This window comes from Gymnodraco acuticeps, unplaced genomic scaffold (genome assembly GCF_902827175.1).
Source record: "Gymnodraco acuticeps unplaced genomic scaffold, fGymAcu1.1, whole genome shotgun sequence".
Classification (NCBI taxonomy): Eukaryota; Metazoa; Chordata; class Actinopteri; order Perciformes; family Bathydraconidae; genus Gymnodraco; species Gymnodraco acuticeps.
The window spans coordinates 1-25,552 of NW_022992010.1; the positions used below are offsets into that span (position 1 = coordinate 1).

Here is a 25,552-nt window from a genome sequence, read left to right on the forward strand (position 1 = left end):
TGAGTTTCTGACACAGCTCTTCTCATTGGCTCCTGAAGCTCTATCTCTCAGCCAGACTGTCGAATGAGCAGAAACATCACAAAGGCTGTGAGTCAGCTCTGCACAATGGGTTGGAGTGCGATCCAAAGAGTCTGCTGCTCTGTGCACACAGCTTCTGACCCCGGAGGACATCAGCAGAAAGCGTCACAGAGAAAACAGCTGCTCTCACTCTGAGCTATATTCATTATCTTACTCAGATCAGGGTCAGAGGTTTGAAATGTGCTGGGTGGTCAGAAGATGGGATATAAATACATTTCATTACCGCACTGAAAGCGATGAAGCTATTTTGGGCTCCAACCCGAGCAGAATTAATGTCAAATCAATGTGGAGCTCTAAGAATGAACCAAATACTTCCACGACAGATGGTTGAAGTTCGTGGAGTTGTTTATTTATTATCGGCTACAAGGATATGATATAAATGTTATTAGTTTAATCTATCTTTGTTTTGTTTTCTGTGTCTTTAGTGTGTAGAGAGAAGGAACATATTGGATCAGTTACATTATAAAATCTAATGTTTATTATTAAGATGATAAGAATATTTTATTTTGTCAATAACACATTTATCTTCAGCACTGATACCTCCCTCCTAGATCTGGAACATGTAGGTAATAGACTAAAGTACTAACCCTAATAGACTAAAGTACTAACCCTAAAAGACTAAAGTACTAACCCTAACCCTAATAGACTAAAGTACTAACCCTAAAAGACTAAAGTACTAACCCTAACCCTAATAGACTAAAGTACTAACCCTAAAAGACTAAAGTACTAACCCTAATAGACTAAAGTACTAACCCTAACCCTAAAAGACTAAAGTACTAACCCTAATAGACTAAAGTACTAACCCTAATAGACTAAAGTACTAACCCTAACCCTAAAAGACTAAAGTACTAACCGTAATAGACTAAAGTACTAACCCTAACCCTAAAAGACTAAAGTACTAACCCTAATAGACTAAAGTACTAACCCTAATGGCGCATTTCCACTACAGCGCGGTTTAAGCGTGCCATGCACGGCGCGTTTTTGGTTGCATTTCCACTTGGCGTAGAACCGGCTAGCGGGTACTATTTTGCAGTTTTTCTGGCCCCAAATCGAGGTTCTTTCCGGGCCAACAATCAGGCTGAGTCGGGCTGAGTATGCTAAACTAGAGAGAGAGAGAATCGCTGGCAAGGGGGCTACAACTTCAACAAAATGAACATATTTGACCGTGATTAAATTGTAATACATGTTTCAAAATGATGCCGAAGTAACAACATACTGATACCGGTTAGTAAAAACCATGAATTAATGCTTTGACAAGTCTGCAGACAGACAGCAGGCGAACAACCTGTTAAAATGCGTGTTTTCTGAATGGAGATCGGCTAAGCTAACGTTGTATATGCTCCGACCGTCCACACTCACAACAACGGCCTACAGACATAAATAAAGCAGCGACTGTATTCGCCATGACACAGACAGTCTGTGGTTTGTACTTGTTTAACTTGTGTCTAGTTTCTGAACGGATATGAGGAGCTGTGAGCTCTGAGCGCTAACAGCTAACGGCTGATGTTGGTTTTCTGGGGCTCTCATTGAAGATGACGTCACGGCTCCGTCTACACTGCGTTACTATAGTTACTACCCCAGCTACTAAACTATAATGGAAATGCAGCATAAAGTGAGCCTGGCCTAACGAGGCCTAACTATACCGTACTAAGCCGAGCGAGGCCCTGCAGTGGAAATGCGCCATAATAGACTAAAGTACGAACACTAACCCTAAAAGACATGCATAAATTATTATTCGTCATGATTTTAACCTCAATTTTGTATCGTTTACTTCTTATTTTGAGGGTTCCTAAATCATAATAAACACCTTGATAATCACGTGGAAAAGTCCCCCTTGTGGGAATACATTATTTACTTATTTATTGTCATTCTATGAACTATTTATCGAGTCAAATCTGTGTGCTTTCTTCCTGTGTGTTCCTGCCTGTGAACATGACATAAGCTGCTCATCACATCTTCTCCATGATGGTATGTTTGTGTTTTTATCATGTTCTGTTGCTTTTACCTCTTACAATGTTTAACTAATTGTACTGTGTCCTTGGGTGTCATGAAAGGCGCTTTAAATAAAATGTATTATTATTATTTCAGATCCGTGAAGCTATTTCCGTAGACTCCTTTAAAAGCACGACTCTCTTCGCATCTGTCTTCCTTGTCGACTAATATCCATCGCCTAGTTCCCGTTCATCATTAGCATCCCTTCCGTCACATGCTTTTATCACATGGCAATACTTCTTGGGGCTATAATAAATGTTGATTTGATAATGATTATTATAACCAATTGCCCCTTGCTGGATGAATAAAGTTGATTCATTGATTGAAGAGATGTGTCACCTGCTGGGTCGAAAGGCAGCGTGTCGCCCAGGACCCCGAACACCCCCTCGCTCTGGTCTCGGTTGGGCCAGGTGTTGTTTCGGGGCCCCTGAGGCTTCTGGCCCAGCATCTCCGACATCACGCTGTCCATGTAGGTGCTGACCAGGCCCAGGCTGTACAGGTCTGAGCTGAGGTCAGGCAGAGCGGGGGACCCCCACTGCCCGATGGGACCTAGGGGGGAGAGGCCTCCTGGGGGGCCCTGCTGAGGGGGAGGGGGCTGCTGATTGGAGGAGCCGCCGAGCCACTTACTGGGAGCTCTCTGCTGGGGAGGGAGGACCTGGGGAGGGGTCTGCTGCTGAGGGGGGGGGAGGCTGCTGCTGCTGACTGATGGGCTGCAGGAGGTGCTGGTAGTACTGCATGGCCTGGGGGGAGGGCTGGGGAGGAGGGGGTTGTTGTTGTTGGGGAGGAGGAGGCTGCTGTTGTTGTTGTTGTTGTTGTTGCTGCTGCTGCTGCTGCTGCTTCTGTGGAAGTTGGGGTTGAGTGGGGGGCTGCAGGTTGCTATGGGAGACAGATTGAGATGTGGGTGGGGCTCCGCTGGGGGGCTTCAGCTCAGCGGGGTTAGCAGACGCCACAGAGTTCCTCCTCTTCACCAGGGGGGATGCCTGCTGGGACTTCCCCATGTTGAACCCTGACAGGAAGTCGATGACGTCCTGCATCTCCTGGTCGGTGGGCAGGTTCATGCCCTGGTCTTCGAGGCCGTTGGGCAGCTGCGAGGGGTCGGGGGGGCCGGGTAGGTTGCTCAGCTGTAGGATCCCCAGGCCCTTTGACTTGTCCTCAGAGCTGCTGCTCAGCATGCTGCGGGACGGGGTGCTGGGGATGGAGTAGCTGCCCCCGCTGTTGGAGCTGGACGAGACCTTCTTGGTGAACTTGGAGGTCAGCTTGGAGATCGATTTGGGTAAACCGCTGGAGGTCTTGGAGCAGGGGCCGGGGGGCAGGTCCACCTGGACGTTGAAGTCAGGGGTCTCACGCTGCAGCTGGAGCTGGATGGTGGGCAGCGACTGCTCTCTGATGGAGGGAGGAGAGAGAAGAGGTTAATAGGGTTTATTGATGAATTTATTAAATCAGAATTAGATAGACATATATGTTAACATGGCTGAATTAGATAGACATATATGTTAACATGGCTTTCCAATTCTATACACATGGCTTAAACGGATCAATTCATAGACTGCTTCCTTTTAGATTTTGAAATCACGCTAAAATAAAAATACTTTTTCAAGTTAAAAGATTTAAGGTTGTTTGGTCCCCCCCCAAGAAACCACACAATCTGGTTTATTTAACCAAAATCAGATTTACCAAATACTTTACACATCACTTGTACAGAAATGTGTATTTAATGGTTGTTTATTATAATTTAAAGTTCCACTCACTTCCTCTCCTTCCACCTGTTGATGTCGAACACCGCGGTGTACAGAACGTCCACCAGACCCAGAGTCTTCTCCGGATCCAAGCTCCGCTGCAGCAGAGACATCGTGGCCGGGTCCTCCTTCAGACACCTGAACACACACACACACAACATGATGAGACAGGAAATACAAATACAAACAATGTATTGCATACAAATGATATGAAGACTCCACATTTGACATTCATAAACAAGAAAGAGACAAACTGACGGGCTACAATTTCAGCTCACAACAGACTTTAGTGTATTCATCATGGCCGCCTGCCTCTCTACAGGTTGGAAAAACGTCTATACTTTTTTAAACTTCTCACATTTGTGTGACGACAAATTATGAGAATGAGGATTACCAAAGAAATGCTATCCCTTGTTTAACCTAATCTTTCGTCTACAAATGTGCACAGAATGAAATGACTTGCAAAAAAAATATGATGAAAAGGAGTCAAGGTTAAGAATAAAGTTTTGAAGCAACAAACTATTCGGTACGGTCCTAGTTTTGAACGTGAGATCCTCACAGTGCCGGCTCTCTTACCTCCCATCTCTGTTGATATGCATACGATTTAAAGTGGACCTATCATGCTATATTTGAAACATATATTATAGGGCCATATCTATGCAAAACATGTCTGAAGTTTTTTTTTTCAAAATACCAAACAGATCACCCGTTGTAGCCATGCCTCATACTGCTCTAACCCCTCTTTTGAAGCCCTGTTAGAGAAACACGGATCTTGGGTCCTTAGCTTGAAAAAAATTAAGTAGAGGAGGCGGAGCTAATGCCTGATCAGAATTCTACCGGAGATAAAGTTAAATTCTGCTGTGATAAAACACCATCCTGTTTAAACCACATCAAGGGTTATTTCTGAAACGGTATGGAGCTCAAATGCTTTTTCTCTTGCGGGTTTATCACAAGATGAGTTCCTTTTTTTATTTCCTGCTTTTTAAACACATGTGCTCTCCAGTACAGGTTAGCTCTGAGTGTTAGCGAGGCTTGCTAATGTAAACAAAGACGTCCAAAACACGTCAGGCATTGTTTCTGATAGCAACTTTCTGTGGGTCCGCCACCGCTATTACGTCACAGCGGATGGAATCTGTATCCGCTCGTTGTACATCCGTTTTTAAAAGATTTGGGTACGGAGGAAAAGAGAGAGGGTTTTATTTTCTGATGCTGCGTGAGTTCCGCGATGCACCGTGGACACATATGTAGGTATAAAATACATCACAAAGTGCATTTTGTGGGTCCCTTTTAAATATGTAAATTGTCTCTACACTTTGCTCTCTTAAACTCTGCTGTCTGTGAAAAACCACATGATCAAATATTGAATGCAACTGTACCTGGGAAACAATCTAAATGTGGTTCATGTGTCATATTTGTCAACAAAAACTGCACCCGTTTCGGTTTTGTAAGCATACCTGTCTGTACCGACTATCCAGGGAAAGGTCAGATAATTTAAATGACTGTCTGTATTTATGTATACTTTGCCAAGACTTGGAAGGAAAGGGGTAATGTATGTATGTATGTATGTATGTATGTATGTATGTATGTATGTGAGCAATAACGTGTAGATTTGAGTGGACTGTAAACTGAGGCGGGTGTGATTTTTATGCACATCTCCATGTATGTTATATATTTGTGGAATACATAAGTGATGTGATTAACTCACCATGTGGAGGGGACCTGGACGATCACCTTGGAGCCCTCCAGAGTGATCTGAGGAGCGTAGGCCTCCTTGTTCTCGATCTGCGCCGTATCAACCACCACCTGTTGAGACACATACACACACACGCATCAGCTCCTTATTCAGCATCAGTGTTGCCACAATACTGGAGTTTCTGACTTCAAAGCAACACCATGAAAGATATCGATATGCAACACAACGGGAAGATATTGCCCCAACATTGAGGGCAGAAAATGTAAGTTTTTTTTAATAAAAAGGTAAATACTACAAAGCTATAAATACTTCCACAATGACATTTCTTTTCCTGGCTGGTAGAGAACAACACTGTAGTAAACATTCATGGAAAGTGTGTGTGACTGTGTATCACTCCTGAAGAGCAGAGGGCACCATGTATGGTAGTGTGCGAATGAAGACTTGTGCAGTAAAGTGCTTTGAGTCGTCACAAACACTAGAGAAGCGCTTTATATTTGCAGCCTATTAAACAACTGTTTAACAATATTGTTCTGTAAGTATGACCAACAGTGTCTGTGATGCAAAACATGCAAGTAACAACTGAATGAATTTGTAATTGTATGTATGTTCAAGTAACAAATGAGGTTATTATTATACTCTTATAGGCCACATGTACACATGCTCTACAAAATAAACTATTATTGTAACCTTAAATGACTTTGCAAACCTCAGCAAAACTGTTGAAGAAAAAGCAGCAGGTACTGTTGTATTAATAATGTGGAAAATGATAAAATGAATAAGGTTTAAGACTTTTAGGGTAAATATTTATGAAGAAATGTGGGCTATAAACTGTTAATATAGTCCTGTGCTGCAATACATTCACAAAAGTTGAATGGAGTGCTGCTGTCTCTGTTGATCAATTTAAACACCTACAAATGGTGGGATACATTTCTTCCATTGTAATAAAAACCCAACGCAGTCTTAAAACAAAACGCACTGGTTTCACCCTCTATACTAGCTCACGATTTGTTTATTTTTTGAAAGTAGCTCTCATCCTAAAAGAGGTTGGAGACCCCTGCTCTATAGTATGTGAAACTAGCAAAGTTTACCAGTCAAGGCTACACGGAAAAACATGACCTGAAGTCAAAAGTGTTTCATTGCCGTCTGGCATTCATTTCCCACCAAGCGGAGGGAGGCGGTTCAAGGTGAGGAAACCAAGCGCTCTCAGTCAGCCAGGGACAACAAACACAAAGCCTTCTTGCCAGCTGCTACTCATTTGAGAAGTTCTTTGAAAGTGGCCTTGGCTCCTTGAGGTCCCTCAGCTGGGTCACAGAGAGGGAGGGAGGGAAAGTGGGAGGAGACTATTTCCTGTATTGCAGGAAGTGGCCCTATTGTTATTAAAAAAGCAGGTGTATCCTCGGAAACCCCGGGCAGAGAAAGCATTCGAGTAAACAGTCCGTCAGCCTTTAGAGAGACACGTTGACATCTGGGCTGGAGAGAGGAGGAAAAGAAACCAAACAGACGAGGTCAAGCAATTCTCAGAAAGCCGTGACTCGTAGGAAAGAGGGAGTTGCTGCTGGGGAAAAATGTTTCCAGCAGACAGCAAAACAGAATGTTGATTCTAACTGAGGAAAATAAAGAACATTTGGAGGAGAAACTGTGTGTGTGTGTGGAGGTAAGAGCAGTGTGTGATAATGTGTATTTATATGCAACAAAGCTGCGACAATTAGTTAATGTCTACAAAATTAAGTGTTGTTTTCTGCCTTTCAAACATGAAGGTTTTCTGCTAATATCATATTAAACTTAATATATTTGTTGATGTCTTTAAACGTCTTGCATCACTAGTCAAAACCCCAAACTAGGGTGGACATTTTTTTTTCTTTCTACTATGTTCTGACATTTTATAGTGTTTCTCAAAATGGGGTCCCAGTACTCCAAGAGGTAGAAGTACTTCCAAGTACTTCCAAGTACTGCAGAGGATACTTGTTTGGTTAACTGAACAAATATCAGTCATGCATTCTTCCTAAAAATAATATCACTATATTAGTTTCTTCAATCGCTAACCACCATAAAATGGCCGCTGCCGCATAAAAACACATCCATGTTTTTTTAAGTGAGAGCAGGAAAGCGGTCTTGATGTTAAATATAAGACAAAGAAAAACAATGGTTTTGTGGCTTAAACGTAGAAGCAATACAAGTTTAAGAAACACAGTTTGAGTTCAAATAACTTAATTGAGTTAAGGGCTTTGATTTGTGGCAAACACTAGAACATTAGTATGAGTATGAGACGTGCAGAGATATTCTACAGAAACAGAGAGAATGAGAGAGACCCCAAACCCCTAAATCTATTATCTGACATTTTGTAGATCTAACAATTAATCAAGAATTAAAATAATAGTTAGCTGCAGCCCTAATAGAGTAGTGCAGTGACGACGTGTTTGTGTAGGCCGACACGGAAGTAAGCTGCGCTCGGGTTCCCTCGACAAAAGAGCAACGGGATTTCTCCATAGGATTTTGGAAAATAGCTGGAAATAAGGTCTGTGGAAAACGAACCTGTTTGATAAATGCACGTTTTGTTCAGCCGGATAATCTCCACATGTCTACCCTACTTTAGATTTCTGATTCAAAAATTATAAATCGCCAGAAGCAAAATGCTAACGTTATGCTATAAACGTCACGCCAACTCAAGATCCAGATTCAAAATGGTAAAAGTTTAAGCGTTTGTTTTAGCAGTTAGCAGGAGCTTGCTTTCAAGCAGAACAGGGCAAACAAACTTAGAGCAGTGTTTACGTGTTCGGCGTAATGACGTAAAACGGCCTCGACAACTTCTGTAGTCCTGTTCAGCCACTTGGTAACAACCATCGTTTTTCAGACTCGTCAACTCTTCAGAAATCACCAGCGGGGTCACTGCTGATGGATTTAATGTCGTAGAACAAAACGTGATCCGTCTCTTACATGTGTCTCAACCACAGAGCTTATTTCCAGATATTTTCCAAAAACATGTTCAAAAACCCGTTGACTTTGAGACGAGGGAACCGGTAGTGGTACAATGCTAACTCACTTCCGGGTTTTAGGACTCGTTCCTGCACCACTCAATATGCAAGGGTTTAAGAGAAGACACTCCATGTGTGTTGTTGCACGATGCTGTGTGATCTATTCTGGGTCGAGTGTCCAGAGGACCAGATAAGAAGCAGCGAGCACTCGTCCATCAGGTTGTTTTGCAGCGAGCACTCGTCCATCAGGTTGTTTTACAGCTCGAGAACATCGGGAACACTCCCTCAGACCACACACAGGAAATAAACATCGGAGCATAAACACACTGGTGTTACTGTCCTGCCGCTGACCCCCCCCCCTCCCCGTTACTCTCCGTTTCAACAGGAGAGGAGGAGGGGGAGTTGTGTTTTTAAACCCGCGCAGGCGAGCCCCTCCTTCACCCAGATGCTGCAGGAATGTCTCTTCTCCTTTGTGTCTCTCTGGTGTTTGTTTACACCTCAAAGCAAGCAGACAGATCTCTTCATCTCCATTACAAATCTGACAAACAATGGCACGCAAGATGAAAAACCCACGGACACACAGGGAGGGGATTCAGAGACTGTAGCAGGAGTGTGAGTGAAGAACAACAGGCCTCTTCACGTCACACTGCCACCTTCTTTCTGGTATTGCTACACCGTGGTGATGGATGTTAACAAGAGGAAACCCTGAATGAGGGTCCACTTGATAACCTCCTACACAAATGTTTATCTAAGTATACCTTCAACAAACACAAACCTACTCTTAGTAAAGACAAGGAGACAGAAAAACTAGATTTGACTAGTGGTTGTGTTTAATGATGTCACCGTTATGCTCACTAAATGTAAAGGAATTTATGTTTGTACTGGTAGAGGAAGCTTCTGGATACAGAGAAAACAATGATTTGATATTAACAAGTTGCAATACATGTACAGGGTATCTGCAGGAATCCTGAAGTCAAATGTAAAACCTTTTAAGACCCTTTCCGTACATTTTAAGACCTCATCGCCACTTGGAGTTTTAACCGGTTACCTTGGCGACACACTTTACCTCACATTGACTATACACAGTATTGATTGTCCTTCCTCCTTATCTTCCAACCATTTGGACGCAGACTTGCATTTCCCCATAACGATGTTGTTTAACAACCGGCGTAAACGGACCTTCGCGCTATCAAGCAGTGAGCGTGCGATGTCCGGTTCAGATGACGTCAAACCCAACGGGATGCCATCAATAAACTACACAGAATCACACTACACACCTACGCAATGATTACATTCAGGCAGACTGTAGAACACAACCTCTTTGGACAATTTATATACTTATTGAAAACAAGCTACAAAATGTAATGCCTTGGAAAATGCCGTTTTAATACTTTTTGATAGCCTTCATTTTCGTTAAATTGATTTATCTACTTTTGAAGACCCCGCGGACACCCTGATTTAAATAAAACTAAATGTAGAACTTTTGTATATCCAAACATCCATTATCCAGTACAAATCATGATCAAAGATAATGTTGAAATGCACAAAAAGTTTAGAAGTACATTTTTGGGAATCATTTTAGACTTCAAACTAGCTAGAAAAAACACATGAATCATGTGATGACAAACATCCTCAATTTTAAATATCATCTATAGAGAGCCGCAGTGCCGCGTCCTAAAACCCGGAAGTAAACGCCTTCCGGTTCCTTCGACAAAAACGCAATGCAATTTCTCCATAGGATTTTGGAAAATAGCTGCAAATCAGATCTGTGGTTGAAACACATTTAAGAGACGGATCACGTTTTGTTCAGCCGGATAATCTCCATGTCTTCCTACTTTTATCATTTTCTAATCATAAATCTAATCGCCAGAAGCAAAATGCTAACGTTATGCTATAAACGAACTACAGCCGAGTACAGCAGCACCGGGAACGTCACGCCAACCTAAGATCCATATTCAAAACTCAGATTCAAAATGGTTCAAGTTGAAGTGTTTGAACAGTTAGCAGGAGGCAGGAACTTGCTTTCAAGCAGATCAGGGAAAACAAACTTAGAGTGTTTACGTGTTCGGCGTAATGACGTAAAACGGCCTGGACAACTTCTGTAGTCCTATTCAGCCACTTGGTAACAACCATCGTTTTTCAGACACGTCAACTCTTCAGAAATCACCAGCTGCTAATGTCGTAGAACAAAACGTGATCCGTCTCTTCAATGTGTCTCAACCACAGACCTTATTTCCAGATCACACACCGACTCACAGCCTCAGGGAGGAGAAATCGACGGAGCTGCAGCTGAGAAAAGATTGAGTGTGTGTGTGTGTGTGAGGAAGTCGTAACGTAACGGCTCCGCGGACGTAACATAACGGCTCCACGGATTGGTCCATTTGGGTATGGGCACGTCACTGTACCAGGAAGAAAAAGAGAAATCTCCAAGGAGGCGTTCTGGGGCAGCATAGACAGGTCTTTCTGTGTTAGAGTTGTACTCGCTACATGGTGCACTTTGAGGGTTTGTGACTGCAGACCGTTTACATGCAGAAAAACCTTCATAACACACAAGGGGACGGGGTGATAACCGAAGAAGCATGACATGGGACCTTTAATAGATTTGAATGGATTAGTAAAATAAATACAAGATGATTAGGACATTTAAAACTAAGGTATGAATGCTAGTTTATGTCTATATATATTTATTTTTGTGTGTTTAGTTTTTGTGAAAATAATTGAAGTAAAAAGTGTTAAAAATAAAATGAGGGGCTTCAGTCAGCATACGTTTGGTTTGGTACCATTTACAATAAATTATAATAAATGTTATTTATAGAGCTTTCCCTGGTGCTCAAAGCGCTTTGACTTATTGTTTATTTGTATGTGTATTTGAGTTGTAAAAGATAACAACCGAGTTAAACCAAACTTAACCTGCCCAAAATATGAACTGTAATTCAAAAGCATAAACACCCATTTGTATTCAGGTGTTGCTCAAGTTAAAATAAATATACTTCTACAAGAAAATAAACCACAAGGTAATACATTAACTCCCAGGTGTGTCCATCTCTGACAGATTTAAAGTAATAATAAATAATAAGCTTTTCTCTGGACACATGTGTCGGCCTGAACTCAGATATGAATGCTAGTTTTTCTCTTGCATATTTTTTCGTTTTTGAGAACTGTGGAAATAAAGTAAAATTAGGGTCTAGTCAGCATGCTTTGGTACCATTTCAAAATGTGTATTTATTATTTGTATATGTGTATTTGAGTTGTAAACGATTAAAACAACGGAGTTAAACCAAACCTGCCCAAAATGTCATTCAAAAGCATAAAGGTTTCTTTATATTCAGCTAGCATTACGGTGTTGCTCAAGTCAAAATAAATATGTTTCTACCGAGGCTTCTGTTGACTCATTACCTTGAACTCACATATTGCGGACTGAAAATAATTTCCTCATAGTTCAGCACACTGGAAAAAGTGTAACGACTGTCATTTAATCAAAGTACATTTTCTTAATTGGTCTAATTAAGAATCGTGGTTTCCGTTTAACATGATTTTTTCTGTTTGCCCAGAAGCAAAACACATCCCCCGTGAAATAACGTAAAAACAATATTTGAACCTAAATCGTTTTTTTCACTTCAAAGTAGGGCTGGGCGATTTGGCCTAAAAATAAAATCGCGATTTTTTTTCTAACTAATGGACAGTTTTCGATTTAAACCTCGATTTTTTTCTGTTTTTTTCTAAACAAACCAAGGCAACATTTAAATACATATTTCTTTATTAACACAATACAAATAAATGAGATTACCAAGTAGTCTAGGCCTATGTGAACAAATCAGTTGTTCAAGAATAAAAATAATAAAATAAAAACAGCACCACGGCACTTGGCTGTCAATAATGTGCACTGAAAAAAAAATCTCTTTTAGGCCATCCCTGAAAAAACTTGTAAAATGAAATACAACAAATAATAAATAATGATAATGAAATGAATATTAAAAAAATACCCTCAAACAAAATAACATCCCTTTAACTTTCTAGGAAGTTGTCTACAGGTTTTTCGCGAGGAAGACAAGCCTGTCTACTGCCTCTGGCTTGAGGCATGCTCTTTGGCATGTTACAATGTTACCCCCCGTACTGAAAACCCTCTCCGAAGGGTGGCAGGAATGGAGAGATATTTCTTGGCCAGATTACTCAGTCTTGGGAAGTTAGCTTCATGTAGCTTCCACCACTGCAGTGGGTCTGTATCAGGGTCTGTCTCAGACGACAACAAATAGGATGACAGCTCAGCTTCAATTTTGTCCTGCTCTGACTGGGAGGTAGACGACACTGTCAGTAGTGATGTGTGGGTCGCGAACGAGCGACGGGAGCCGGCTCTCGCCCGCGAACGAGCCGTGTTTTTTTTGTTTTTGCAGAGGGATCTAGATCGGCTTGAAGGCACATTATGCAATGTGCACATCATCCCGCTTATTACACATGGCCACATTCTCAACAAAGTAACGACATGACTCCTAATATTAATTGAAATGCTTTTATGGATTTAGAAAATGATTTTATTGACTTAAAAAATAGTTTTATGTATTGATTTAAATTGACATGCATCCGCTAAGAAAAGTAGTCCGTTGTTACTGTTTGAACTAACGTAGCAACGGCAGGAACTGCTTCGATAGAGTTTTTGAGGAGCTTCTTGATTACAGATTTGAAAACATCGTTGCTTGCTTTAAAAGTAGCACAATTCATTATGTCAGACTTGGGAAGTATCTAGATATCCCTGCCCTAATGCCAAAGTAACTGCCAACTGAATATGTGTCGCCGTCTGATGTCTATGTCTGGACCGCTGCGTAACAAGGAGGGTTTCTGCCCCGTTACTTCTCTTCTTACTTCTATAAGAATAAAACACGGAGGACGGAGATCTCTTTTTCTCCCCCTCTACAGACCACCCAGCAGCTGATCTCAGAGCACGCTCCCCTCTCCTGCAGGGGGGCGTGGTCAGCTGCAGCTCACAGAATCAGCCCCCTGCAAAAACAGCGCTGGAAAAAGCAAATGGAGCGAAATGAGGCATGGCTAAAATGCAGGATCTTTTTGGTATTTTGAAGAGAAAAAAAAAATATTTATAAACTTTATATAGGTCGATACAGTAGCCCCTTTTTAAAAATAGTTTGTATAGGTGTTGCTATCTGTTTTGTGTAGCGTGGTTCTACAAGCAAGTCAATGCATTCATTGGGTGGTGTCAGAGATTTACACGGGTCTGTAAATGCAATGAAAACAATTGGCCACAGCAAATCATTTATATTAAACTTTATTTACTCTTGAATACTTCAGTACAAAGGATGTATTGAATAATTTAAGTGATATATGTGTACACAGAGCTGCAGATCGGGTAGTCACAGGCAATGTGTCTGAGTTTTGTGCGCGTTCTGGAAAGTGAGAGAGTAAGCTACTACGGAGTCCCTTAAAGCAAAACAAATCTGCGGAGTCTGGAAATGTTTTTAAATCGCGATTTTTCGGTTCAGCCATTTCACAAACCGTAGGAAAGTAAAAATGCAAATTAATCGTTAAAACCGAAAAAGATCGCCCAGCCCTACTTCAAAGCATGTCACATGACCACGTGACGTACAAAGCATTTTCGAATCATAAATCTAATCGATAGATTCCTCATAGTGGCGTATGATTGATTGATATTCCAGCATGTGTGTGTAAATGCGTGTGGCTGCGAGGGAGTGCGGTCCCAGCCCGTGCAGCCAACATGTCGATGTATCCTTGGGCAAGATACTTGACCCTGAGTTGCTCCCGATGGCCAACGGTGTGTGAGTGTGTGTGAATGTTAGGTCCTAGAGCAAGGTACACTGCTCTGTATGAATGGGTGAACGACATGTAGCATGTAAAGCGCTTTGAGGGGTCGTAAAGACTGGATAAAGCGCTATATAAGTACAGTCCATTTACCATTTATACATATTGTATTCATCCTTTGTGGTCTATCTATATTATTGTGATTATGTAAATGAGGATTATTATTACTATTCAATTGTTGTCAAATTGTGGATGTGCTGTGTGGCTGTCTGTGTGTGGGGGGGGGGGGTGCATTGTTCTGTATGTTGTGTTGAATGTGTGAAACTCAATAAAGAGTATTTATAAAATACATATATATATATATTTCTACAAGAACCGAAATCACATTGAATCCCAGGTCTGCCGATCTCTGACAGATTTCCAGTAATAATCACAGATGCATCTTCTCTCTGGATCATGTCTTGTACTCACCAGCCCGGCCTGGGCGAACATCAGCTGCACGGCCGTCTTACAGGCTCCTCTCCAGCTGGAGGGGCACACCTGGTTCAGGACCTCCGTGACGGGGGAGTCGTCCCGGGGCGTCACTCCGTTCTGACCCAGCGCCTCTTTGATGAGCTGCAGCATGGTGTGCTGAGGAGACAAAACACAGGACGCCATCAACCAAAGATTCAAAGGTTTTATTGTCATATGCACAAAGCTACAGTGTAGGGCTGTGCAATTAATCGTATTTTAATCTCGATTTTGGCTTGATTGCTGCACATATTTTATTCTATCACATTGTAAATACTGCTTTATCTTATTTTACTACACTTTTAATGTTATTATAGTTTTCTGATAATAGCTCTATCTGTGTTTTTGTATTCTTGCTTTACTTTTATGTATGCACCACGACATCGAGTCAAATTCCTCGTACGTGTCAACCTACCTGGAGATAAACCCGTTTCTGACGTTACACTAAAGATGGAACCACCATTTTTTCAATTTCTGTTCTTCTTGACTATTTCTTATTGTTTATGTCATATATATATATATTGATGTGGCATTGTTGAAGGAGCCTGGGATTTAAGATTGTCATTGCCATAACTACACTGTAGCTACTGTGCATATGACAATAAAACATATTAATTAGTTTACGCCAGGAGAGGGCGCACTGAACTCAGTGCCACGTGGGATTGACGACAGCCACGCCCTTTAGGGGACGAGCTCATAAAACTATTAATTTATGACTGATTATGACCCACCCATGGTCACGGAGAAATCTTTCTCACAAGTCACACATTTTCAGAACATTATGACCATAAAAAATTACTTTTTCTTCCAATAACTGCCTTTGTCTCAGTAACACTCTAGCAACACCGATATCTTCTCTCTCTGTTGGTGATGCTAACAGTCTAGCTTTAATGTTAGCAAAACTGTTTCCAAGTGTTAAGCTAACATTTACAAATGTCCTAGTTAAGTAATGCTCAAAGTGGCTGTGTAAATATCTAAAGTGAGCAAAAGGAAACACATTCATTCAATTCATAAAAACACAGCATGCCATGAAGTGTTTACCATTTGGTAGCACTGGCAATCACATCTTTGCTGAGAAATGTATTCTACTATTAAGCAAGAAAATGTTTGACTATGACAAAAAAAACGGTGTATTGAATTAAACATGTTTAAGGCGAGACACTACAGGTGACTAGAGTAATTTGATTAACTTAAATATATCAGCAAGACATGTCTCCAGTTAATTACTTTCATTAAGACGATTGTCTATATCAAATATGCAAATGATCCATTATCTAATTAAATATGCGCATATCTTTTGACATTTCAGGAACACAAATCTGAACATTGGATAAAGTCAGGTTCAAAATGCTTGCTTCCTTTTGTAGTCATATTAGAATCTAAAGTTTCTACAGAAGGGATTTTGGATATCTCTTTTTATCACTCCATAAATTAGAAAATACTGTCAACAGCCGTAAAATATAAATTATATAAATACCTAGACGGTAGAATTAGTATGAAGTTTTAAGTGGAGTGGGGTCCGTACCGTTTTCAGTTTGAGGTTTTCAGCCGCGGACTCGTTGAAGGACACTCCTTTGAGGAAGTGAGAGCCGATCTGCACGGGGATGGTGGGCAGCTCGCACTGGATTGGCTGAGAGGTGGTCTGCATCCGGCCCGCCTGCTGAGCCTCCGCCTCACTGCAGCAGCTCTGCACACACACAGCATGTAAACACACACACACCAGTGCAAAACACACACAAAAAAACATTGACACAAGGAGGCACTAAAGAATAATTGTTTAACATTGAAATGAAGAAAAAAGTGGAAAAGGAAAAACTGAATTAGATGATGAATAGGTCAACATTTCAAGAATGAATAAATCGTACATTGCACACTATTACATCATTGTCAATTATCCTGCCGTGGTAATCATTCTATCAATCTTTAAGGCGCTGGACAGGTCAAAACCGGTCATTTTGAGTTTGAGCTGCTTTGCTTACATTTCAGAGGAGAGAAAACATTTAAAATTCACATTGAGGTGTTTATTTTCTAACTTACTAATTGGGACTATAGATGTCTGCTAAATTCTCCAAAGGTTAGCATCCGATAACACATTATTAGCATATTTAAACAGTTCAGAAAACAAAAACAATTGTCTTAATGAACTGGTTATATATACACGTAACGTCCTAACCCTATTCACCTGCAATATATTGCCTTGGAAGAGCACTCACCTGTAAGGCCGCCTCCACAGCTTTGGGGTTCAGATGGAAGCCGGCCTTCAGAGCGTACTCGCTGTGACCCAGACTCTCTAGAGCTGCTTTATAGGCCTGGAGAGGAAAACATCATTTCATTAAAGACACCGTCTACGTCCACCCTCTTTACTAAATCTAAATGCATTTACTTTTGAGGAAATATAAATAAAAAGTTGTTTTACAAGGTCTCCTATCAAGCAAAATGCACTTTTTGATGTCTTTTATACATGTGTCCCTGGTGTGTCGGGGAACTCACAAAGTGTCAGAAAATAAAACCCTCTCTCTTTTCCTCCGTACCCACATCTCTAAAAACGGGGGAACAACGGAGCTGATCCAGATTTGCGCACCGACATTGAGAGAGAGAAAAGAGAGATGAGAGATAGAGAGAAAAGAGAGAGATATTTGCGAGTTGCATAAGAACTGGAGAGATAGCAGGGTTTCCCACACAGACTTTTTTGGGCGGGTCGCCCAGGTATATTAACGGCCGCCAAAGTATAATTCGCGAGCCATTTAGGTTTCATTTTTTTAATCTGCCTGCGAGCACGACGGCATCTGATCCCTCGCTCTACCCCTCGCTGTCGCGTGAAGGGTCTGCTTTATGCGCTCCGCACAGTAATAACCCTGCTGCGTGCTCACTAGCGCACCTCCCCCCCCCCCCCCCTTCATAAAGTCAAGTACCCCTCAAAAGGTCCGGTTTATTTCATTTTAAGGATGCGCACCAAGCAACATCTCCAGGTGCTCCTTTGAGAACCAGGGCAAACAACTTATGTGCACCCCTGAATATATGCCTAAAAATAGAACAATAGGAGACCTTTAAGTGGATGTCCGTCTTAACTCAAGATGTCACAGCTAAACGTGGTGTTTTGTATCACACTGCACCTGCAAAGCGCTGTCGATCTTCATGTTGAGCTCCTTCAGCTGGTGCTCGGGGATGTTGGTGTTGTTGGAGCAGAAGAGATGCTGCACCTGGAGGCCGGCCAGGCAGCCGTCACGCCCCCTCTCTCTCAGCCGGGACATGGCCTGAGGAACGCAGAGCCCCAGGTTATTATCATGTATTCATTTCAACAAGGACCGTGCATTAGGGGTGGGGGAAATAATCGATACAGCAGACGGACGCCAAGTATCGATATGTTATTATATAAACTGTGGCATATCCCTCCGAAAGATGGTCGTACATTTGACATGTAGCATATCGTAGAATCGCAATTATATCGTATCGTGGCTTAAGTATCGTGATAGTATCGTATCACATTATAGCATGCCATGAAGTGTTGGTAGCACTGGCAATCACATCTTTACTGAGAAATGTATTATACTACTAAGACGAGACACTACAGGTGAATAGGGTAATTGTTTTAACTTAAAGATATCAGCAAGACATGTCTCCAGTTAATTACTTACAATAAGACAATTGTTTTTTGTATAACGAGTTTTCTGAAATAGCATGTTTAAATATGCAAATGAGCCATAATCTCATTAAATATGAGCATATTTTTGGTCGTACATTTGACATGTAGCATATCGTAGAATCGCAATACTATCGTATCGTGGCTTAAGTATCGTGATAGTATCGTGGGGAGCCCGGTGATTCCCACCCCTACCATGCGTACAAATACATTAATCTCAGAAAAGAGAAGAGATGCCTGATTTAAGCTAATAGCTCATTTCCATCTGCAGTCCTTAGGTACACAACAACCAACAAACACTACAAACATTGCATCATCTCTATCACACAAACAATTATAAAACATGATTTAGGTACAGGTCAATGAAATAATACATAGTACAGTTCAAATTGAAATGTAATTAATGTTGGCATGACAGGTTGCTTGAGAATGAGTTAAAGTCAGCACAGCTTAGAGATACTGTGGGAATATCTACACTAATACAGAAAGGCAAGAAATAAGTGCAACTAACGGCCCGTCCACACGGCGGCGTGCGTTGAAGCTTGCCGGCGGGCGTGTCTGAAACTCGACCAACAACCAATCACATGAATCTCCCGCCCCTGACACACAAGCAGCGGTTTGATTGGCTAGAGCTTGTACTGGCATATGATTCGATTGGCTGACGCTTCTGCCGAGGCTTCAAAAGTTGAACATTGCTCAACTTTTGCAGCGAGCCACACCGTCAAAGCTCTGCGTCGCTTCCCACAATGCAGTTCGGCGAAAAGTGACGTCACCCCATTCAAAGTGAATGGTGAAGCGTCAACGCACGCCGCTGTGTGGACGGGCCGTAATAGTTATTTTCCTTAATGATTAGTTTGCAAAATATTTACTGGATTTATAGATTTTTCTAGATTATTCAAATACATCTATTAAATACAGAAAAATGACCCTCCAAGTTTCTCTTGGTCCAAGGTCTTTCAATGGGTGTTTCTCAATCTCGAGTAAAGCTGCTCCAGAGCCACTATTTCAAGGATGCTACGTCATCGAGTGCCGCCGAAGGACTGTTCCAATGTCCAGCATACTTGGAATTCTACCGAGCCCGGCGTACTTCGTTGCGGGAAATTTCAAGGCTGCACATGTGTAGACTCCGCGGTCTTAAAATCCCCACAATGCTTTGCGCACGGACCAATTTCCCCAATCTTTGGCAGAAATCGTGCTCCATTTAAGGCGGGGCCTCGCATATGACGCACACCTGTTCCACCATTCTTCGTTTTCCGAGGCTAGGAAGGATTCTTGCCTCGCTTATGTCTTCATAACCCTAACCCAACCCTAACCAACATTGAGAAACACCCAATGTCTTGTTTTGTCAGACCAAAACCTACAGATATTCAGTTTAATATGATAAACTGAGAAAAGCTCAAACGTAACCGTCATTATTTGGGAGGCTGGAAAACGCATTTTCTGCAATATCTGCCCAAAAAGATCAGGATTAATCAAACAAACGTTATTTCTGTCGATCGACTTCTCATTGCAGCTCTACAAGAAACATTTGAGAATGATTAGATTGTACTTTAAAATTAGGTCACCATCATTTTGAATAAGTGTTTGTCTGGGTGTCGATCAAATAGAGAGGCGAAGTCCCTCCCTTTCCGGGGAGCTCCATGGGACCTTATTTCGGAAAAAGTATGTATTGAAGTCGATGGAGAGAGAAAGATTATCTTTCGATCCCGTTTGAATTGTGCCACGAATTACACACATGATGTTTGTCAATTTAAAAGATAATTTTGCAAGTAAAAAAAAAAAAAATGTGTCGTAAAACTGTGAAGTAACACTTTTTTTTGTGTGAAACCGCTCAATGAACTACATCTCCCGTCTCGCACCACACACCAAGACGGCCGTCACGTTGCACATTTCACTTCTTTCTTTCAGAATGAGGCGGAAAGTATTAAAAGAGGTGAAAATCACTGCAAGTCTGGGCGCGTTGAGAGCTGTGCATACACACAAGGGGAGTTAGTCGGTTCCTAAGAGCCAGCATGCGGGACCGGGACTCTGGGATTTGTAGTCTTTCTAGTTGCGTATTTTTTAGTGGTGCACGATAATTATCGGTCCGATATTAGGAATTATGACGTCATCCCGATAAACCCGATACCAGTATTAATAGCCCCGATAATATACAATATATTTTTTGGGTAAAAAAAAGAAAACAATACTGCGGTGTGGGTGGATTGGGATGAGGGGCGCTTGTTTTTCACTCGGCTCCTCCCGTTTTGCCAGTACTGTGGTATTAGTGGTTTAGGAAGAGGGGAGTTTTTCACAAATCCAGCGCTCCCTAACTCATGCCTGGCTGTGACGTAAATGGTGTGCGGCCGTGAAGCCAGGACAGTAAACAAACATGTCGCCGGTAGTATGGGACTATTTCAAAGTTTCAGAGTTAGATAGTTCGCTTGCTATTTGTATTAACAAATGCAGAAGTTCCACGAGGAGGGAAAAAGGCAACGAGCTATAATACTTCCAACCTGATTAGTCACCTGAAACATCGCCATCGCTACGATGGTGTGTTAAAAGCGTACGAAGACGCCTGCGCTGCTAAACTAGCGGCGAATCCAAAGCCAGCTGCAAAGGCACCGGGGCTTTTACCTATCGACGAGGCTTTTGAAAAAGGCAAGAACTTTATTTGGGAAAATAAATATGGTCACTTTGAAGAGTCAAAACGGTTCTTTGTTTTGTTCATAGTAGTAATGCTCATGTCATTTGCTCACTACTAGTCTTTTTTTTACCACCAGGTGTGCAAAAACTACAGGTACATTTAATATATATATTATATTATTATCGGGTATCGGTCTTGAGAAGCAGGAAGTTATCGGTATCGGTTTCAAAAAACCAATATCGTGCATCCCTAGTATTTTTCATAGTCTTATATTTCAACAGTTTTACGACAAACTGTGACTTTTTTGACATGGAAATTATTTTTTAAGATTGACAAACATCATATGTGTAATTCGTGGCACAATTCAAACGGGATCGAGAGATACTCTTTCTCTCTCCATTGACTTCAATACAATTTTTCCTAAATAAGGTCCCTTGGGTCGGAAGTAGATGGGCGGGACTTCGCCTCTATGTAAATAAAGCTTGTTTTAAGGTTTTACAGCGACGTTTTCTTTGAATATCGCCAAATCTTGCAAAGTAGAAGGATTTGTTTTGATACATGTTGAGCACTGGTACATTCAAAAGTTTTGGTGATAAAAAGCATGCGTGCAGCTTCTGAAAAAAAGAGTCCCGGCCGCCTCCCTTTCGCCTAAACGCCCGCCCAGCACATTCTGCCAGAGTCTCTCCAGGCCTTTCCCCCTGCAGGGCTTAAACTCTGCATGCCAGGGCTTAACAGATCAATCATCCCACTATTCTCCTCTCTGCCTCACTCTATACAACACAGCTCAAAATGGGCCAGAGGGACTGATTAGCCTGGGGGATTAGTCAGGTCCTGTTTCAAAACTGCATCCCTGGATGACCCCTCCCCCCCTCTTTCTGTTTTATTTTATTATTTGTATGTATTTATCTTTTCATATGTCTATTTTATTATTATTATTTATCTCTTTTTCTATTTCTTATGATGCCTATGTAGATACAGCTAAATGAAAATGGAAAAACTGTGAACATGTAAGTATAATGAAACTGAATCTGAAATAAGTTGAAAGATAAAAGGGGTGCAGAGGGGGGATAACTTTGCAGGTTCACAGACAAACTACAGCCCAAAAAATAAATAAAAGCGGAAATAGGAAATTGAGGCTGGAATGGATGAACGTCTGACTCAAGAATGTTACCTCACACAGACAAACCCCATATCTGCAATAATAATAATAACTGAAATGTATATAGCGCCTTCAGGGGACACGTGTTGAACACCTGAACTTTTGAAAGAACATACATCCGTTTGCAACTCACATATATATCAATATTCCAATTACTGTATATAGACTATTCTGCATTTTCCATCATATTCCGTTTCTATTATATCCTATTTTGCACTATTTTATTGTGTTGCACTGTTGGAGGAGCTACACTGTAGCTATGCACACATGACAATAAAAGCCTTGAAACTTGAAGATAAAAACAAGTAAAGCTTTTACGAAAACACTCAACTGTACGATCTACCTTTACACAGGCGGTTATTTCACTGCACAGAGAGTTAGTGTGTACCAGGAAGAGTCCTAGGTCTCGCTGTGGCTGCATACCTGAGCTGCACCTTTCCACAGCCGAGAGGCCTCCTCCAGCTCCGTGAGGGGGCCCAGGTCGGAGCTCTGGGAGCGGGCGTTGGCGCTGCGCTCCTGGGCCTGAGCGAGGGCTTCGGCCAGGCAGGACTGAGCCACGGGCTGCACCTTCTGGAGGGCCTGCGACAGAAACTGGAAATGGACCTGCATCACAGTGAGGAAGCACCGACCCAGCACCTGCAGACAGGAGAGAGATATTACAGCAGACCGTACGTCATACAGAGCAACATCTATGCACAGATGGTAACAGTACACACATCCTTTATTCAAGTAGAAGTACAGATACTCGTGTTTAAAAGTCTAAACTTCTTTACTCAAGTCAAAGTAAAGAGGCTTTGAAATGTACTTCAGTAAAAAGTACCCATAACTCCCAGCTGTTTTAAAGAGTACCTGACCTCCCTTTATATTAATAGAACAATAATGTCATTGTTAGCTAATGAATGTTTCCATGCTGAACAACGGCAACATGACAACGTTTCCATTGGTCCCTCTTCTTTAGAGAAGACCAGGAAATGATGGATACACGGATCGTGTTCAAATCAATAGGCACGCAATGACTCTAAAGAATAATGATCACGCATCAAACACACATTCAGACTAAAGGAACCAGCTGTTTGGAAAATGACAGAAGTAGAAAGTACAGGTATTTGGGTTCAACATGTAAGAAGTAGAAAGTACAGGTATTTGTGTTCAACATGTAAGAAGTAGAAAGTACAGGTATTTGTGTTCAACATGCAAGAAGTAGAAAGTACAGGTATTTGTGTTCAACATGTGAGAAGTAGAAAGTACAGGTATTTGTGTTCAACATGTAAGAAGTAGAAAGTACAGGTATTTGTGTTCAACATGTAAGAAGTAGAAAGTACATGTATTTGAGTTCAACATGTAAGAAGTAGAAAGTACAGGTATTTGAGTTCAACATGTAAGAAGTAGAAAGTACAGGTATTTGTGTTCAACATGTAAGAAGTAGAAAGTACAGGTATTTGTGTTCAACATGTAAGAAGTAGAAAGTACAGGTATTTGAGTTCAACATGTAAGAAGTAGAAAGTACAGGTATTTGAGTTCAACATGTAAGAAGTAGAAAGTACAGGTATTTGTGTTCAACATGTAAGAAGTAGAAAGTACAGGTATTTGAGTTCAACATGTAAGAAGTAGAAAGTACAGGTATTTGTGTTCAACATGTAAGAAGTAGAAAGTACAGGTATTTGTGTTCAACATGTAAGAAGTAGAAAGTACAGGTATTTGAGTTCAACATGTAAGAAGTAGAAAGTACAGGTATTTGAGTTCAACATGTAAGAAGTAGAAAGTACAGGTATTTGAGTTCAACATGTAAGAAGTAGAAAGTACAGGTATTTGTGTTCAACATGTAAGAAGTAGAAAGTACAGGTATTTGAGTTCAACATGTAAGAAGTAGAAAGTACAGGTATTTGTGTTCAACATGTAAGAAGTAGAAAGTACAGGTATTTGTGTTCAACATGTAAGAAGTAGAAAGTACAGGTATTTGTGTTCAACATGTAAGAAGTAGAAAGTACAGGTATTTGTGTTCAACATGTAAGAAGTAGAAAGTACAGGTATTTGTGTTCAACATGAAAGAAGTAGAAAGTACAGGTATTTGTGTTCAACATGTAAGAAGTAGAAAGTACAGGTATTTGTGTTCAACATGTAAGAAGTAGAAAGTACAGGTATTTGAGTTCAACATGTAAGAAGTAGAAAGTACAGGTATTTGAGTTCAACATGTAAGAAGTAGAAAGTACAGGTATTTGAGTTCAACATGTAAGAAGTAGAAAGTACAGGTATTTGTGTTCAACATGTAAGAAGTAGAAAGTACAGGTATTTGTGTTCAACATGAAAGAAGTAGAAAGTACATGTATTTGAGTTCAACATGTAAGAAGTAGAAAGTACAGGTATTTGAGTTCAACATGTAAGAAGTAGAAAGTACAGGTATTTGTGTTCAACATGAAAGAAGTAGAAAGTACATGTATTTGAGTTCAACATGTAAGAAGTAGAAAGTTCAGGTATTTGAGTTCAACATGTAAGAAGTAGAAAGTACAGGTATTTGTGTTCAACATGTAAGAAGTAGAAAGTACAGGTATTTGTGTTCAACATGTAAGAAGTAGAAAGTACAGGTATTTGGGTTCAACATGTAAGAAGTAGAAAGTACAGGTATTTGTGTTCAACATGTAAGAAGTAGAAAGTACAGGTATTTGTGTTCAACATGTGAGAAGTAGAAAGTACAGGTATTTGTGTTCAACATGTGAGAAGTAGAAAGTACAGGTATTTGTGTTCAACATGTAAGAAGTAGAAAGTACAGGTATTTGGGTTCAACATGTGAGAAGTAGAAAGTACAGGTATTTGTGTTCAACATGTAAGAAGTAGAAAGTACAGGTATTTGTGTTCAACATGTAAGAAGTAGAAAGTACAGGTATTTGTGTTCAACATGTAAGAAGTAGAAAGTACAGGTATTTGTGCTCAACATGTGAGAAGTAGAAAGTACATGTATTTGTGTTCAACATGTAAGAAGTAGAAAGTACAGGTATTTGTGTTCAAAATGTAAGAAGTAGAAAGTACAGGTATTTGGGTTCAACATGTAAGAAGTAGAAAGTACAGGTATTTGTGTTCAACATGTAAGAAGTAGAAAGTACAGGTATTTGGGTTCAACATGTAAGAAGTAGAAAGTACAGGTATTTGTGTTCAACATGTAAGAAGTAGAAAGTACAGGTATTTGGGTTCAACATGTAAGAAGTAGAAAGTACAGGTATTTGGGTTCAACATGTAAGAAGTAGAAAGTACAGGTATTTGAGTTCAACATGTAAGAAGTAGAAAGTACAGGTATTTGTGCTCAACATGTGAGAAGTAGAAAGTACAGGTATTTGTGTTCAACATGTAAGAAGTAGAAAGTACAGGTATTTGAGTTCAACATGTAA

The 25,552-nt window shown here is 40.9% G+C and overlaps 1 protein-coding gene across 1 annotated transcript in view; it reads right to left on the reverse strand.

Moving 5' to 3' along the window:
- Positions 1 to 1,652: 1,652 nt before the first annotated feature.
- Positions 1,653 to 25,552, reverse strand: part of LOC117536487 (uncharacterized protein KIAA0355-like) — a gene marked incomplete at its 5' end in the record, with an annotated part of 39,549 nt that continues 15,649 nt past the window's right edge. Inside the window, 9 exon segments of the mRNA XM_034201389.1 lie at positions 1,653 to 2,750; positions 2,752 to 3,453; positions 3,819 to 3,944; positions 5,512 to 5,609; positions 14,709 to 14,867; positions 16,273 to 16,434; positions 16,961 to 17,056; positions 17,861 to 18,001; positions 22,596 to 22,808. Of these exon segments, the coding sequence (XP_034057280.1) occupies positions 2,294 to 2,750; positions 2,752 to 3,453; positions 3,819 to 3,944; positions 5,512 to 5,609; positions 14,709 to 14,867; positions 16,273 to 16,434; positions 16,961 to 17,056; positions 17,861 to 18,001; positions 22,596 to 22,808 (2,154 nt within the window).